At 38.7% G+C, this 15799-nt stretch overlaps 1 protein-coding gene across 1 annotated transcript in view; it reads left to right on the top strand.

The window, feature by feature from the left end:
• MUSK (muscle associated receptor tyrosine kinase) overlaps positions 1-15799 on the top strand; it is a 90910-nt gene that overhangs the window by 17899 nt on the left and 57212 nt on the right. The window contains exons 4-5 of the mRNA XM_030294311.1: positions 3004-3131; positions 4385-4526. Of these exons, the coding sequence (XP_030150171.1) occupies positions 3004-3131; positions 4385-4526 (270 nt within the window). The remainder of the gene's footprint in view (positions 1-3003; positions 3132-4384; positions 4527-15799) is intronic.

Genomic DNA, 15799 nt, shown 5'->3' on the forward strand with positions numbered 1-15799 from the left:
TAATTTTTCTTCCTCTTTATTTTATCTCATTCTTAAATTTTATTTTTTATTTATTTTATTTTTTAATGTTTATTTATTTTTGAGAGAGACAGAGACAGAATGTGAGTGGGTTAGGGGCAGAGAGAGAGGGAGACACAGAATCTGAAACAGGCTCCAGGCTCCGAGCTGTCAGCACAGAGCCGGACGCGGGGCTTGAACTCACAAGCTGTGAGATCATGACCTGAGCCAAAGTCAGACGCTCAACCGACTGAGCCGCCCTCAGGTGCCCCTTAAATTTTTAATTAGTACATATTAGATCTCTTTTTTTTCCATTTTTCGTGACCCCATTTTTTTCTCCTCATACTTTCTACATATCTATCTTGATATTCTACCTTATTGGAGATTTATTTTAACTTTTCCTTCTATATCATGAACTCAGTCTTCAATATGACCATTCTACTATTCTACACTTACACTCAGTACTTTTGATCTTAAAAACCCATGTTTTTAATTTCTAGGAATTATTTTTCTGCTCCTTTTTTTTCCTCATAGCAAACTCTACGTGTTATATGATGCAATATTTGTTCCTCTCTGTAAGGATAACACTAATGCATTTAAAGAAAATTCCTCTTTTCCTGGGGCGCCTGGGTGGCTCAGTTGGTTAAGCATCTAACTTGGGTTCAAGTCATGTTCTCATGGTTCATGAGTTCAAGTCCCACATCAGGTGATCATGAACCCCGCATCAGGTGAGCTCAAACCTTTTCTTACCATTGGGTAAGCCCAGCTTTTCTCTCTCTCTCTCTCTCCCTCAAAAAATTCTGTCTTCTTTTCCTTACTTTATTTCTGTTTTCTTCGTAAGTTTTTATTTTCTTTCAGTTCTTTGCTTCTATGTTCATGTTTTTTTTTTTTCTCTCAAACCTCTATTAATCTTCTATGTTTGGTCAGACTTACAAATGAAATCCTAGATTCATCAGAATAGGAATGTAGTAGGGCTAGTGGGACATTGTGGGGAAGCTGGTCTGGGGGTTCTTCTGTAAGTGGGTAGGGATATGCCCATAAGAAGGCATTCCTTACTTGAGGAAATCAAGTGAGGAAACTGGAATGTTCCCCTTTGCAACATAATGAAGGCTTCATTCTAAAGACAGAGCACATTTAAGTATTTCATTGCTACATTTCCTTAGAGAGTTTCTCATATTCTCTCTGGCACTAAATGTTCTTTACTTCGGCTCTATCCCAAATCTCCTCTTTTTTTTCTTCTTTAGGAAAGCTCACCCAGTCATGTGGGTATACGGTGGTGTGGCCATCCCAGGTGCTACCATTTTAGAATGCTCCCACACCACTTGGTACAGAGCTTCTTCCTGAGATGCCTAAGACCCCCACTCCCATCACTACTCCAGCTATCCAAGGATCACTCCCAGGAGCTCCCTCTCCCAAATTCCTTGTCACCCATCAGAAAATGGTTCCATGCTGGCACAGCATGAAGTTCCAGCATCCCGCTTTAGCCAGATGACCAGCTCATATTAGTCAGTGCTCACGGTTTCACCTGAAGAGTGTTCCCTTACAGTGGGGAATCCATGACTCAACATCAGTGCTCACCCCATTCCCAGTGCACTTTATGTTCAACTTCCCAAAAGGGTTCTTCTCACTTCTCACCCAACAGATGACCAAGATATCTATTTCACTGAGAAGATAGGAGTTAACTGCTTTAAGCAGAGGTTATCTGCTTAAGACATTTGCCATAGGGATCTAAAAGGAAACCAGTGGAAGGAATGGAAAACACTCTCTTTGACTATGTCATAGGAATATCAACTTTTAAGCCAAGCTTTTGCCAGCAGCTGTGTGACAACCCGACTCACAATTGAGGTGCCTCACCATCATCTAAATGTAGGGGTTCACTGTTGTTGATTAGGAGAGTTGTGTGCTTTAAATAGCAGGCAAAGTGACAACATTGATATTTTCCTATAACATGCTTAAAGCCTGTCTTGTATTTTGTTTGTCACAATGCAAGATCATACCAATTCGAAATGGCACTAAATGCCTAGATTAGACATCAATAGACCATGAAGTCTTTGCAAATATCACTTCCAACTCCCATCAACCCCCACAGGCACAATTAAAGTAGAAGGAAAAAAGTCCTTATTCCATGCTCTTCTGTCAAAGTAGCACACTGATTACAGCACATGACCTAAAAGAAATAGAATGCATCCATTTCTCAGTAGTCTCTCCTGCAAAGACAGTCCTCTGTTTTATAACTGTAACACGAGACTAGTAAGGAAATAAATGTAGTTTTCATTCTATATGAATCCTTCAAGTAGTAAAAGAACAGGCATCCTGATTTTGTAAATTCTTCTACACATTAGATTTAATAACTTCTGAAATCTTACTACTGGAGAATAAACAGAGGCTGGCATAATCTATTTCTTCTGAAAGAATTAATTTAAGAGTTTTTCACAGCACAGTAACTTACAAAAGTTTGCCTTGCAGACTACAGTTACCCTAAATTCTATGACAGAACTTCTCCAATTACTAATATAAATAACATCTGCTTTACTTTCTAGAGGATAAATGTACCTAATTTTTAATCACGAAATTTAAAGGTCAAAGTAAGATGAAACTAAAGGGAAAGTAGGTCATAACTGAGAATGACATGAAAAATAGATCAAAAATGTCTCTTCAAATGTTTCCACGTCTGTTGGTATGAATTAAATAACGTCGAATTGTTATGGTGACAGTATACTTAGTCAACTTTTTATTAACTATCTTTTAAAGTGAAGAATACTATGACCTCAAACTCCTAATATGTTTCATGAGTTTGTGTTTTGCAAATAAGATATTAATAAAACAGACATAACCTAAACTTTGAAAAATGATTTCTGTCGTTACCCGCTAAAAACCCCTCAGCATTTGATAAATTCTATAATGTAATCAATTATTCTTAGAGTGGATATTTAAAACTAAATAGAAAAGAGAAAGCTTAATGCAGCCATATTGCATCTTTAATTTTGAATTTTTATTTCCCTTTAGAACCGAAAATAACTCGTCCTCCCATAAATGTAAAAATCATAGAAGGACTAAAAGCAGTTCTACCATGTACTACAATGGGCAATCCCAAACCATCAGTGTCATGGATTAAGGGGGACAGTGCTCTCAGGGTAAGTCCTTATTACGAAAACGTGTCTATACAACATATTTTCAAGTAGGGCAATTTTTTGCAAACTCAGTTACGTGAGTCCAAATTTCTAGTATAAAATTTCCCCTTTGATAACATTTCAACCACACGTAAATATCCCTGTTCCCATACACACAAACTATAAGGCATTCCAGTTGGGGGTGGCTAGGGGAAAAAAGAGACGGGAACCAACGGTTCTTTTGAGGGATGAAAAAGGAGGCCAAGCAAAAGCAACGGGAGTGGGTTTTGTTGGCTGGTGGGGTGGTTGGCTCACGCAGGTTTTAACATTGAATCTTTGAGACACAGGTGACAAAAAAGGTGAAACTAAAATCCAGGTTTTAGACCCGACAAACAGCTTCTGGGAGGAGAGAGAGAAAGGAGGTTTGGAAGAATGGACGGGAGAACCTCCGGAGTGGAGTTAGAACAGCAACACTCAAGACCAGTGAACTAACACCCTGACAAATTCCTTGGTCACGGAGCAGTCAGATTAAAAACCTAGTGCTTACATGCTTGTTTTGCACTGCTTTGGAATCTCATACCTACGTTTACTGGGAAATCATGACACTGTGTCATTACTGTCACCTACTAACTGTGAACGCAGTGAGGTTTTTCATCCTACTCTGCTCAGAATATTCCACACAGAATACACAGGTGTTGACATGCGTCAATCAACTGGAATGAAGTATAAAATCAGTTAGCTTGGTTTCACATAAGACAACGTGAAACTGTTTAAGGTAGCCTAGGTAATTTTCTGACTTTCCTTTTCTTATAAATATCAGTGGGTTTCCTACAATAAAAAAAGTAGGAATTTTCGTATGAGACTGAATTTAGAGTCCCCAAAGGTAAATGTGGTATTTTAACTTCCAAGACCATCTTTTTTTCATTATTTGTAGAATTTCCCAACTTTCAAAAAACGTATATTTTCCTAAAGATACCACATAGAGTGTTTTGAATCAAAGAGACTTGGGTGTAACTTTTAAGAAATCAAGTAAGCCTACTGTCCTCATATGATGAAAGACAGTGAAAATAAACTATATATTATAGAACCATTGTTAAGCTTCGTTTAGGTAATCTTATACTGTCTCATTTAATACAGTATGTTATACAAAATAAATGCCAAATGTTCAAATGATGCTTTTGATGCTAGCAGCGATGATAATGACCTGATGAAATAAGGCACATGTATCCTTGATAAAGCCATGGATGTTTTAAAATTCATGTCCCTATCCCTGGCAGGAGAATTCCCGCATTGCAGTTCTTGAATCTGGGAGTTTAAGGATTCATAATGTGCAAAAGGAAGATGCAGGACATTATCGGTGTGTGGCAAAAAACAGCCTCGGGACGGCATATTCCAAATTGGTGAAGCTGGAAGTTGAGGGTAAGGAGTTGCATTCCTTCCCATTCTGGTGCTGTTCGAGGGACCCGCCCATTCTACTCTGACGGCTGGACTGTTAGCTTGCAAAGGCAGAGATGTGGGTAGACCAGTCCCATCCACTGTTCCTCATACGACACCATAAGTTCAAAACTATGGAAAGAAAAACTGAAAAGAGAACGAAGTGTTCACCAGTATCATAGGTCATATCCCATCTACTGCCCACAGTCACTGGTAATTTTTAACAAAACCAGACTAAATTCACTAAGATACTAAAACAGTAGAACACCAGTTCAGAACTTCGGTCTGGCTTGGACAATTCTCCCTTGCTTATGAATTTGAAAAGCCTCCCTTTATCTCTTTCAGCCCAGAGACATGACTTTTTAAAACATCTAAAGAAAATAAGTAACTTCAGATTGTATTCTATCACAAAGGGTTGAAAAAGAACACAATACTGACTCCAAATGTCTGACTAAAAATGTTCCTAGCCCTATGAAGTTCCCTTGTCAAACTAGTTTCAACTTTTTAAAATGTTCTTTTAAAGTCAACCAATTCAGCAGCTGGTTGGCAAGATCTTCACTGAGAAATCATAATGCAGATAGGGCTCGGTGATCTACCCACTAAAACTGCATCACATTTTGCTTACAAATAGAAACTACCAGCATGCCTGTGCTAGGTAAACAAAACAAATACAAAACTCTCCCCAGCTCCTCCTGGTCTATGCTACAGAACCCCTCCTACTTTTCTCATCTGTAAAGTGGGGTCGTTAGGAGTTGTCAGTGAGATAAGGTGTTGACGGTATCTAGCAGAGTGCCTGGCCTTTTATAAACACTCAGTGAATGTTGACTGTAAGGATCATCACCTATTTTTCTGCTTTTCTCTAATGTGATTGATAAAGTGTTTGGACTGTCACACACTAGCCCAAATTATAGCTCAATGGGGAGAGACTCTGAGAGCTCCCCATGGCTTACTTTGATTTCTTCCTACTCATTTAAGCTCACGTCTCTTCCTTCTCCATCATACACTTTTCTATTAGCTTTTAGACTATTTTTATTTCCTAGCTAGGCCATTCTCTCATAGCATTAATAATCTTATTTCCCACATTTGCTTCCAGTTGAGGTGACATGTTTATTATGTCATTGCATCAATTGCTCATAGAATTTCTATTAACTTCTCATTGAAAAGAATGAGGATGATAGGAACAGTGACTGTCAGACGTAAAAAAGATGTATTCTCGGCATAGTTGCTATAATTTAGTGTCTTCTGCATTAGCAATGGTATTTAAAGCTCAGTATGCTATAACCAGTTGATGTGACTTATTCAGTGAAAAATAAACATACCTACATTCAGACACATTGACTATCTGCCTGGATTCAGTATTTCCTTGAACTGTATGTGGAATGATACAGAATGAATGTTATCCATTTGTATATAATATCATAAAGATTTTCCTCTTTAAGACATTAAATATAAGCCCTTTGTGTTATAACATAGAATTCTGATAGTTTAGGTCCCTGTCTTCATAGATATTGAAATTGTTTGCTTTAGCAGTGACCTAGGGAAAATTAACACAATCACAATTAGTCGGAGTCAGTTACACAGTTTGGCCTTGCCTTGTCACTTAATTTTGCATCACACCTATCAGTAAAACTAAATACTATCTTCTTTCTTCTTAACATTTAAGTGGTCATGCTCATCGCCTTAACAGTTAATAGACAGAGAGGTTTCTATTAAACTTGCTAGTATTGAGAGCTCATAATATCATTTAAAGTCACTCTAACAGTAAGATGATCGTTTTAGCACATATCTATTTTTATTCCATTTGAGTCCCTATTAAAGCAGCTAATATATGTGAAAATTTGTGGCATGCGTAGCACGGTTGCTGGTACATAATAAGCATTCAATAAATGGCATCAATTATAATTATTACTATTAGAACATAAAAATTGTAACAAATCTGTGTAGCTTCTCTTGAAGCTCGAAAGGTTGGCTTCCACTTCAAGAAACAGTTCCGGCATTTCCACAAGATATAATGCAGACGTGATCTACTTAAAGGAAAGGCCAATTTAACCTACAATTCAGAACAGGTGAAAAACCAACTGAAACGTAACTGGCCCAACCCCAAAAGTGTCTGTAAATGCCTACTAGCGAGGCAATAGTAGAAGTGAAGATAAAGCCGGGCCATAGCCGGTGAGGCAGATGAACATTCGTTATGTACTGTGTCAGTACCTCTGAAAATTCGCTCGACCAAATTAAAATGAGAAGTCCACGATGTCACTCAATGCTGCCAGCTTCTAATGAGGAGCATACCAATCATGGGCTTGGTGGAGCATGCTCACTAAATCTTAGCTGCTGTAACAAACATCAAACACCCTTCAACCCAAAAGTAAAGCTCCCTTTCCAGATTGCCATTCTCAGTCTGCTGGATGTCTGGGCTGGCAACATGAAGAAATTCCACATTTCTGTCCTATCTTAAAAGGTTCAAACAGTGACATACAAATTTACTAATGAAACCATCTCACTCATGCACAGCCGAACATGGACGTCTTTCCAAAAGGTGAGCAACGGGAAGGCTAACATCTTATTTTTTTTTTTATTATTTTTTTAAACGTTTATTTATTTTTGAGACAGGGAGAGACAGAGCATGAACGGGGGAGGGGCAGAGAGAGAGGGAGACACAGAATCAGAAGCAGGCTCCAGGCTCTGAGCCATCAGCCCAGAGCCCGACACGGGGCTCGAACTCACAGACCGCGAGATCGTGACCTGAGGTGAAGTCGGACGCTCAACCGACTGAGCCACCCAGGCGCCCCGGGAAGGCTAACATTTTAAAATGCTAGATGCTTACGTGGATCGCTTTATTTAATCCTCACTAACAGTCGGTGAGGAAGGTCCTATCATTGTGCCATTCTACGAAACCGAGGAAAAGAGAGGACAACTAACTCACAGACGTGTCTAAGAGATTGATTAATGCTGAATACCGTCTGTTCTATCAGAGAACAGATAACCACATGTGACGTTGCCAAGAGCAGAGTCAGAACAGGGGCGAGAGAAAAAGCCAAAATTCTGTAAATGATGGAGAATGGGAACTGAAAAAAAGAGACAGTGGGGGTCAACAAATTTTTCACTGAACTTGGCAGAGAAAAGAGAAAAGGCAAAAAGGTGAGCAGGAACTAGAGGTATATATGGTTTACAGGTAATGTTGCTTGGCAAGATTTCTCTTTAAAAAATTTTTTTAATGTTTACTTATTTTTGAGAGACAGAGAGAGAGACAGAGCACAAGTGGGGAAGGAGCAGAGAGAGAGGGAGACACAGAATCTGAACTGGGCTCAAGCCTCTGAGCTGTGAGCACAGAGCTCGATGCGGGTCTCGAACTCACGGACCGTGAGATCATGACCTGAGCCAAAGTCGGCGCTTAACCAACTGAGCCACCCAGGCGCCCCACAAGCTTTCTTTTTTAAAAAGATTAAAATATTAAAAAATACTGAAAATGTTAAAATATGAATGAGAAGAGCCTCTGAGAAAAGGACATTTGAACATAAAGGAGAGAGGTGGAATATTCAAGGGAATGTGGTGCTTGAGAAGGCAAAAACAGCACATTCAGGGGACAAGTAGAGTGATAAACCGTAGACAGAGGGTGACCACTTGTCCCAGTTTGCCCAGGACAGTTCTGGTTCACACCTGTTGTCCTGGCATAATTATTAATAGTCCTCCTTTTACTTTCAAAAGTATCTAGGCTTCAATAATAAATTATATGATCACCACACTTAGGAAGAAGGAACTTCCTTCCTTGTAATAGGAAGGAGAAAGGGGTGTATTCCAGTATAAACGAGTTAATGAGTTTGGTGGATGGAATATGAGAAAGCTCTGTTGGTTTCTATTTCCTGTAGGAAGTAGAAAGTAAGTTTATCTTCTGAAAATACTTCTGTAAAGGGGGGTAGAGGGCTGAGGAGAGTGGAAAGATTTTAAAATAGCTGTGGGGTATGAGAGAGATGACTCACAAGGGGAACTAGGACTCCTAGGTAACATGAAAGTTTTAGCAAAGAATGGGACTGTGAATGTGGAGTGGCAGAAAAAGCAGAAGTTCAGAAAAAGGAGAATGGCACATCCAAAGGCAAGATACCATTGTGGAGTTTGCCAGGGAGGACAATAGGGCAAAGGATTTGGGAATTATTGCAAGAGAATGGTTACAGCAACGAATTATCTTTATGTACCAAAAATACAAATCTAGCATTAGACACTTATAGCGCCAGCAATATGACAGACAGGATAACATAAACATCTTCCTACTATGAACACCCAGAAATGCTGGGTTAGTCATACAATCCACAAGAATAAAATTAAATGTCCAAAGGCCAGGAATGAATAGGAATAGAAAAAAAAACAGCATTAAGCTCATGAGCTGGTTCTGCATCGTCCTGGAGGTAATGACACAGATGCCCATATCTATAACTTAGAATATTGATTTTAAGACTCTTAAAGGAACAGGAGACAAGGTCTTGGGCCCCTGGAAAGTGGAGGTTAGCACTGGGAACCTTCATAAAGGTTAGAATCACACAAGTAAAAAGATGGATCAGAAAAATTCTATTTGATGACAGAAAGACAATGAAGAGGCTTGTCTGTCTCTGCACTGCAGGTGTGAGGGAGAAAACCACCACATTTTTTAAAAAACGTTTATTTATTTTTGAGACAGAGAGAGAGAGACAGAGCACAAGCAGGGGAGGAGCAGAGAGAGAGGGAGACACAGAATCCAAAGCAGGCTCCAGGCTCTGAGCTGCCAACACAGAGCCCGACGCAGGGCTCGAACTCACGGACCATGAGATCATGACCTGAGCCAAAGTCGGCCACTCAACCAGCTGAACCACCCAGGGCCCCCAAACCACAACATTTTTAAATGAATCAATCTGTATTCAGTGTTCAGGACTATATCTCACATAGGTCTGATATTGAATTCATACTGCCAGCAGAGACTGGGGTTCCGCAGCTAGAGAAATTAACATAAAAATTGATTCCAGGCCAAAAAAAGTTAATAACCAAAAAGCTTAAAAAAATACCTGACCCAGGTTACATAGGATTTTCATAATAAAGCCATACTGAGGAGGAGTTCACAAGGCAAAATTATAGCACCCACTGAAAACAAACTGCCTTAAGTGATAGTCAGCGGGTGTAATCTACAAAGGGATCAAAACCCCAGGAAATTTAGCTAACACAATACAATAGAGACTCAAAATTAAATATGTTTAAACGAATTAAGACACAAAAGGAGAAAAAAGAACGAAAAAGACATTAGAAGAAAAAAAGCAGAATTACACAATTTTAACAAATGAAAAAATAGGATTATAACTGACATTCAGTGGATGAGTAACAGTATGCTAGAGATAAGGAGATAATGTACACATTAGAAGTCATCTCTTCAGAACTTGGAATTCAGTGCAGAGAAATGGAAAAGATAAAACAGAATTAAAGAAAGAATTAGGGATATGCATTACAGAAAGAGAGAAAAGAGAACATATAAGAGAGGCTATACCCAAAAGCATAATGACCGAGATATTGCCAAAATTAATGAAAGACCTAAACCTTCAAGTACAAGAAGCACATGGAGTCCCAATCAGTAAAAACAAAGAACACGTATGTAAATAGTTTCACCCCCAGATGCATCATAATAAACATCAAACAAAAAGAGGTGATCTTAAACTATTGAAGCAAAAAACCAGATTACTTATAAAAGACAATTAGGATGAAAGCAATAAAGAGGGTGTGAGGCAACCATTATTTGGTATCATCTAGTGGAGATCTTTTTGTTTGCTTCTAATAAAAATCAAACTTTAAAATATGTATACATTCGTCTCAATAATTTAACTTCGGATAATTTATCTAAAGCAATTATTTGCACAAGTGTATGTTCAAGTTTATCACAAAGTTTTTTATAATAGCAAAAATATTTAAGCAATTTAAATTTGCATCAATAGAAGACTGATAAAATATGTGACAAAGTCCCATGCAGCCATTAAGAAGAATGAGATTGATCTATACACATTAACTTCTACAATTACCACCATGCATGTAACTTGGGTCTGTATTCCATCTCTGACCTTCAGTTTTCTTGCCTCTAAAAGAGGGGTAAAAAGCCTAGCACCTACCTCTTAGGTTGTTGCAATGATTACATGAATTAATACAGGCACACAGCAAATACTATATAATTATTTGCTGTTTTTTATTATTTATTAAGTACCTATATAGTGCTTATTATGTGCAAGGTACTGTTGTCCTTAGAAATACTAACTCATTAGAAATACTAATGTGTTCATAAGTGAAAAAGTTACAGAACAGTTTGTTTTATATATTCTACATTAGAGTGGATAACCAAGCTGTTAATAGCCATCATCTCTGCATGTAGAATTACATAGGAGGTTAACATCTATCATATACTTTATACAGTGCTATACTTTTTGGATTTTAACAAAGAGACCTTCATAATTAGGAAGAATCCATACATGTACTTATGCTCTTGAAGAGATGATTTCCTCAAAACATCATACTATTTTGATAAAAATGGCATCAACCTTTCTGCTCATGATTTTATATACTACTTTTGCAGTTCTCTTGCTCCATTCTGTTCTAGAACAAAAGTTCTAGATTCAAACTTTGTTTTTGATTCCTATGTTTATTAGATATTCACAACACTTGGCTATTGGCTGAGGCTCTGGGGTTGAGGGGGAGGTCCTGATGAACAGAACACGAAGCATGCCATTTCCTTGGGGAAGGAATCCATCCATAAAGACAGTAAGTTTGAGACCTGCAAGAGGAAGTAAGGGAGCCACCTGGACGGAAGGGGAAGAGAAGGGGTTGAGAGAATAGCACCTGCTGGTGGATTCTCCCTCCCCGCCACCCCACTGATTCTTCTTTCTTACTATGAGCAGACCCGGAATTTACGATCCCTTAGTGCTTGGTGGATCCAACAATAAAATCCAACTTGGGTTCTGATTTCTCAGTGAGTATTTCCTACAAACGTTTGGGTGTTAACTGACTCATAAAATAAACAAAGGTAAGGTCCCATGGAAAAGTGAAGGACTACGCTAGGTGAGAACAATCCAGATATACTGCTTTAAGATCGGTGGGAAGTACCTGTGGTTTCCCAAATTCCGTCGGCACTTGAAATGTAGCAAAGAGTTGTCAATCTCGCAGCTGTGGAGGCTCTTTCTTAGAAAGGCTTAACCCCTGTCTCATGTACCTCTGTGACAGTGGCCGTTAGGACAGGTTATGAGGGCCAGAGAAATCTCCGCATCATATTTCACGGATTCTAAGATGTTCATTGTAAATATTTATCGTATCTGGGGTGAATCTCGGTTTCTTACAATCATCGTTGGCCAGTATTTATTTTCTTTGTTGTGCATTTTAATATCTCTGAAATTGAGCTTTATCTTATTGGTCTTAAAGGCAATCACATTTGGTTTGCGGTTTCTGCCGTGAAGCTGAGATCTTTCCTTAGCTGTCTCCAAATATGAGAATATTTAATGATAAAACAGAAATAAGTCAATTGTATTGGCTCGTAAAGATTTCCTCATGGTTAACTAGTAATATTCTTTCTGCTTGAGATCATTTCTTTCAACCAGCTCCTCACAGAGGTGAAAGCATCATTTTCAGTGGCAGGGTTCCATGTAGTCTCCCCACCAACCACAATTATATTTGCTGCATATTAGTTTTGTTACGCTGGAGACAGAGACAAAGTGATTTCTCAGTGCCCTATAGAAGGAATTATTTTCTAAGTCGAAGGAATTATTTTCTAAGTCAAGAGGCAGTCTAACCTGTTCCATGTTCTACTTTAGGTATGTATGTATCCAAAGAATGATCCATACTGTTTCTCTCCTGTATCTTCACTGAAACAGTTTTCTCCCGAGTACCCTAAAGGCCAGGAAGATAGACTCACAGTGGCATAGGGATGTGGCAATGAATAGGATGATTTGGATGGTACGGCTGGGATTTTCAAGGAAAGGCTGCATCATGGAGGCTTCAGATGACCTCTGAAGTGGAAGACGCTGATTTTTACTTTCCTGTTTTCAACCAGAAGGATACTCTCCCTTCAAAAAACCGCGTTTAATAAACACTATACCACAGAAATTAAACACTTTTAATATGATAATGTAATTCTGGTTGTTTTTTTAGCTAGAGCAGAGAGGTCGCTGTTACGATGTTTCTAATCACTGGAGGAGATCCACTTAAAATTGTACAAATATCTCATTTTCTTGTATTTCCCTTACATTCTTTGACTTAACTATTTTGAAATGATTTACTTATTTGGAGCTGAGTGTGGATTTTATTACATTCTGTGAATTTCACATTCAGACAAGTTCTGCTTTGCATAGGGAAACTGGTTGAGTGTAGAATGTTCGCGGCTCGATTTAAAATAGATGTATGTTGGGATGTATTGGATTCCCTGTCAGTTGTATTTTCTACTATTACCTTGTTTATCCCTGGAGGTTTAAGCCATGAAGGAAAATACTGGGCAGAAGAGGAGCTGGAAGCAAGGGAGGGTTACCCGTCCGCAATCGCCAGTGGGAAAAGGTGGCTTAGCACCAGTCCACAACTGCAAATGAGAGCTCGAGAAACAGACCAAGACCAAGAACAGAACCCTCTGAGGGAGAGGGTTAGTGCAGGCTTCCCAAAGGTTTAACAAGACCTCGTGTGCATGGAGCCTCAGAAAGCAGAACCCTGTCTCAGCACTGGAGAGAGGCATTTTAGGGAGTGAGGAGGGAGGGTGAGCCAACTGGCCAATGTAAGTGGCCTTGGTGAATGAATCTCCATCACTTGTCAGGGCCCTTGAGGGCTGTCAGTCTGCTTCCCTGCAGCCTAAGGCTTTATCGTTAGGGCTGATTTGGTCTTTCAAAGGCTTTTTTTTTTTTGAAAGATTATTTGCAGACATATGCAGTATATCAGACAACAGTAGAATCCCAAAAGATAAAAACAAATTATTATATACATACATTATATATATATATGTATATATATATACATATATACATACACACACATCTGTATATATGCATATACACACCTACACACATATACGTGCGCACACACACACATATGCGACGCCCCAGAGGCAAATATCAATAGACGTACCTGTAAGAGATCAGCAAGATTTTCCAAAATGTTAGACTTCTGTCTGCCTTCTTTCCTAGACATCAGATTTCCTTACTGCACCTGGAAAAGTGGAAGCGATCATGTAATGTTTACACACCATTTGATTTGCTTTTTCCTTTGTTTATGCTGCAGCTCTTAATATGACAAATGCCACAGAGAGAGGTATTTAAATCCCAACGTGTGTGCTGTGTTCTCAGTGATTGCAATTTTAATAAAATTTGCGGTGGCCCTGTTCCCGGCATCAGTTCTACTTGCTTGATGCCACTAACAGGTTTGATTTGCTGTCATGAGTACATTGTGTGTCTAAACACTGAGCCAAAGAAAAAGGCATAAACCTTTGCTATCCCTGCGGGTGACCGTGGGGAAAATTAAATCTGCATGGTTAGTAAGGTGCATGCTCTAAAAGAACAGTTCTACCCACTGATTTCCACTTGAGGGACTATTATGTTGTATTCCCATCTCAAAAGCTCTTGGGTGCTTTCAAGAAACACTGGTAAAGTGGTCTTTTAGTTGAAGAGTTGCCAGTGAAATTCTCTAAGGAAAGAAGAGGTTCTATAATGATCATAGCACTGAACAGATAATATGTCAAGTTAAAGAACAAGGTGGCCCTTTTTAACTGCAGGCGTGAAGGAAAAAACATGTGACTCAAAGATTTGTCTTAAATTGTTTAAGTTGATCAAATTGTTTAATATAATGTGGATATCATATTATTTGAAATGAAAAGCTACTGTGCATACTCTAATTATTTATACTCTAATTAGAGTAAGCTTTGATTTTCACTTTTTAGGTATTAAAACGAGAGACACAAGTTCAAGCATACATACACAAAAAAGGAAAAGTTCTTTCCCTTTAATGCATTAATTCATCCAACACAGACTCATCTCACACTGTGCGAGACAAAGAGAGAAGGCCATGCCTTCACTGGCCTTAATTTCAAAATGTAACAGTTTCAAATCATGAAAAGATATAACGGAAAGCTATTAGAACTTCCACGGCAATACGAAATTCAAATAACGTTACCTTCAGTTATTTCCTTCAGAAATCAAATATATGACTTTCAAATTGTAATTAGTATATTTATCTCCAGGAATGATAAACTAGTCAAGCATGATTTTTAGAGTGAACTTCAATGTTCTGGCTGATAACATGGGCTCTAGATTCTCAAGAAAGCTGCATGGGCTCCAGAGTCTGGAGTAAACTCCAGAGTTCAGATCCTGGTTCAGATCCTTGCTCTACCACTCACCGCCTGTGTAATGTCAGGAAGGTTACTTAGTCTCTTTGTGCCTCAGTTTCCCCACCTGTAAAATGAGGTCAGTAATACTCTGTACCTTATATGTTGTATTTAGATCACACAGAGCAGTCACTCAGATCCTAGTTTTCAGTGTTAGTTCTAGGACTAATGTAACTTTTGCACAATGGAAGCATTGATTTAAAAACACTTGTGGAGATAGTTACAGCTTTTTACTCTATGTGGCATATTTATCTTTGAGGTAGAAGCAATCAAATTCAATGGCAAAAAAAAAAAAAAAACCGAAACAAAACAAAACCTTACATCTTTCTTTAAATAGAAGCAATTTTTATTTATTTTGGTTCCATCAGAAGAGTAATCATAGATTTTAAACCTGAAGTCATAATCCAGTCCCTCATTCTGCAGATCAGGAAACTTGAGACTAGATAATCAGTACTTTTTCCCAAGTTAGTAAGGAGCCTGCACGTCTTGGTTCCCAGGCCAGGATATCTTCCACTGCCCCATTCTTGAGTTTTTCCTTTCTCTATGTTTATGTTTCACAGACCAGCATGCGGGAGTACCCACATGCTTCAGTATCAGACAGATCTGGGTGCTAATCCTGACTCTGCCTCTTGCTAGTTACGTGACAATTTCCTCGACCTTTGCAAGTCTACGTCCTCATTTGTGAAATGGGGGCACCATTAGTTAGACTGTAGAGTTCTTACAAGTAGACTAAGAGAGCATATATACCGTGTCTGCATGGTAACTCTTTGATAAATACTGGCTGTTGTTGGTATTGTTGCCTGTTGTTTACATGGTTTACATTCTACCCAGAGAATATTACTGGTTAGCCTTCTCATATTTCACAAATAGAATGTCAACATTACCAACTGCTCCTCTTGTTTCCAAAGAA

Source organism: Lynx canadensis, chromosome D4, assembly GCF_007474595.2.
Source record: "Lynx canadensis isolate LIC74 chromosome D4, mLynCan4.pri.v2, whole genome shotgun sequence".
NCBI classification, from domain to species: domain Eukaryota; kingdom Metazoa; phylum Chordata; class Mammalia; order Carnivora; family Felidae; genus Lynx; species Lynx canadensis.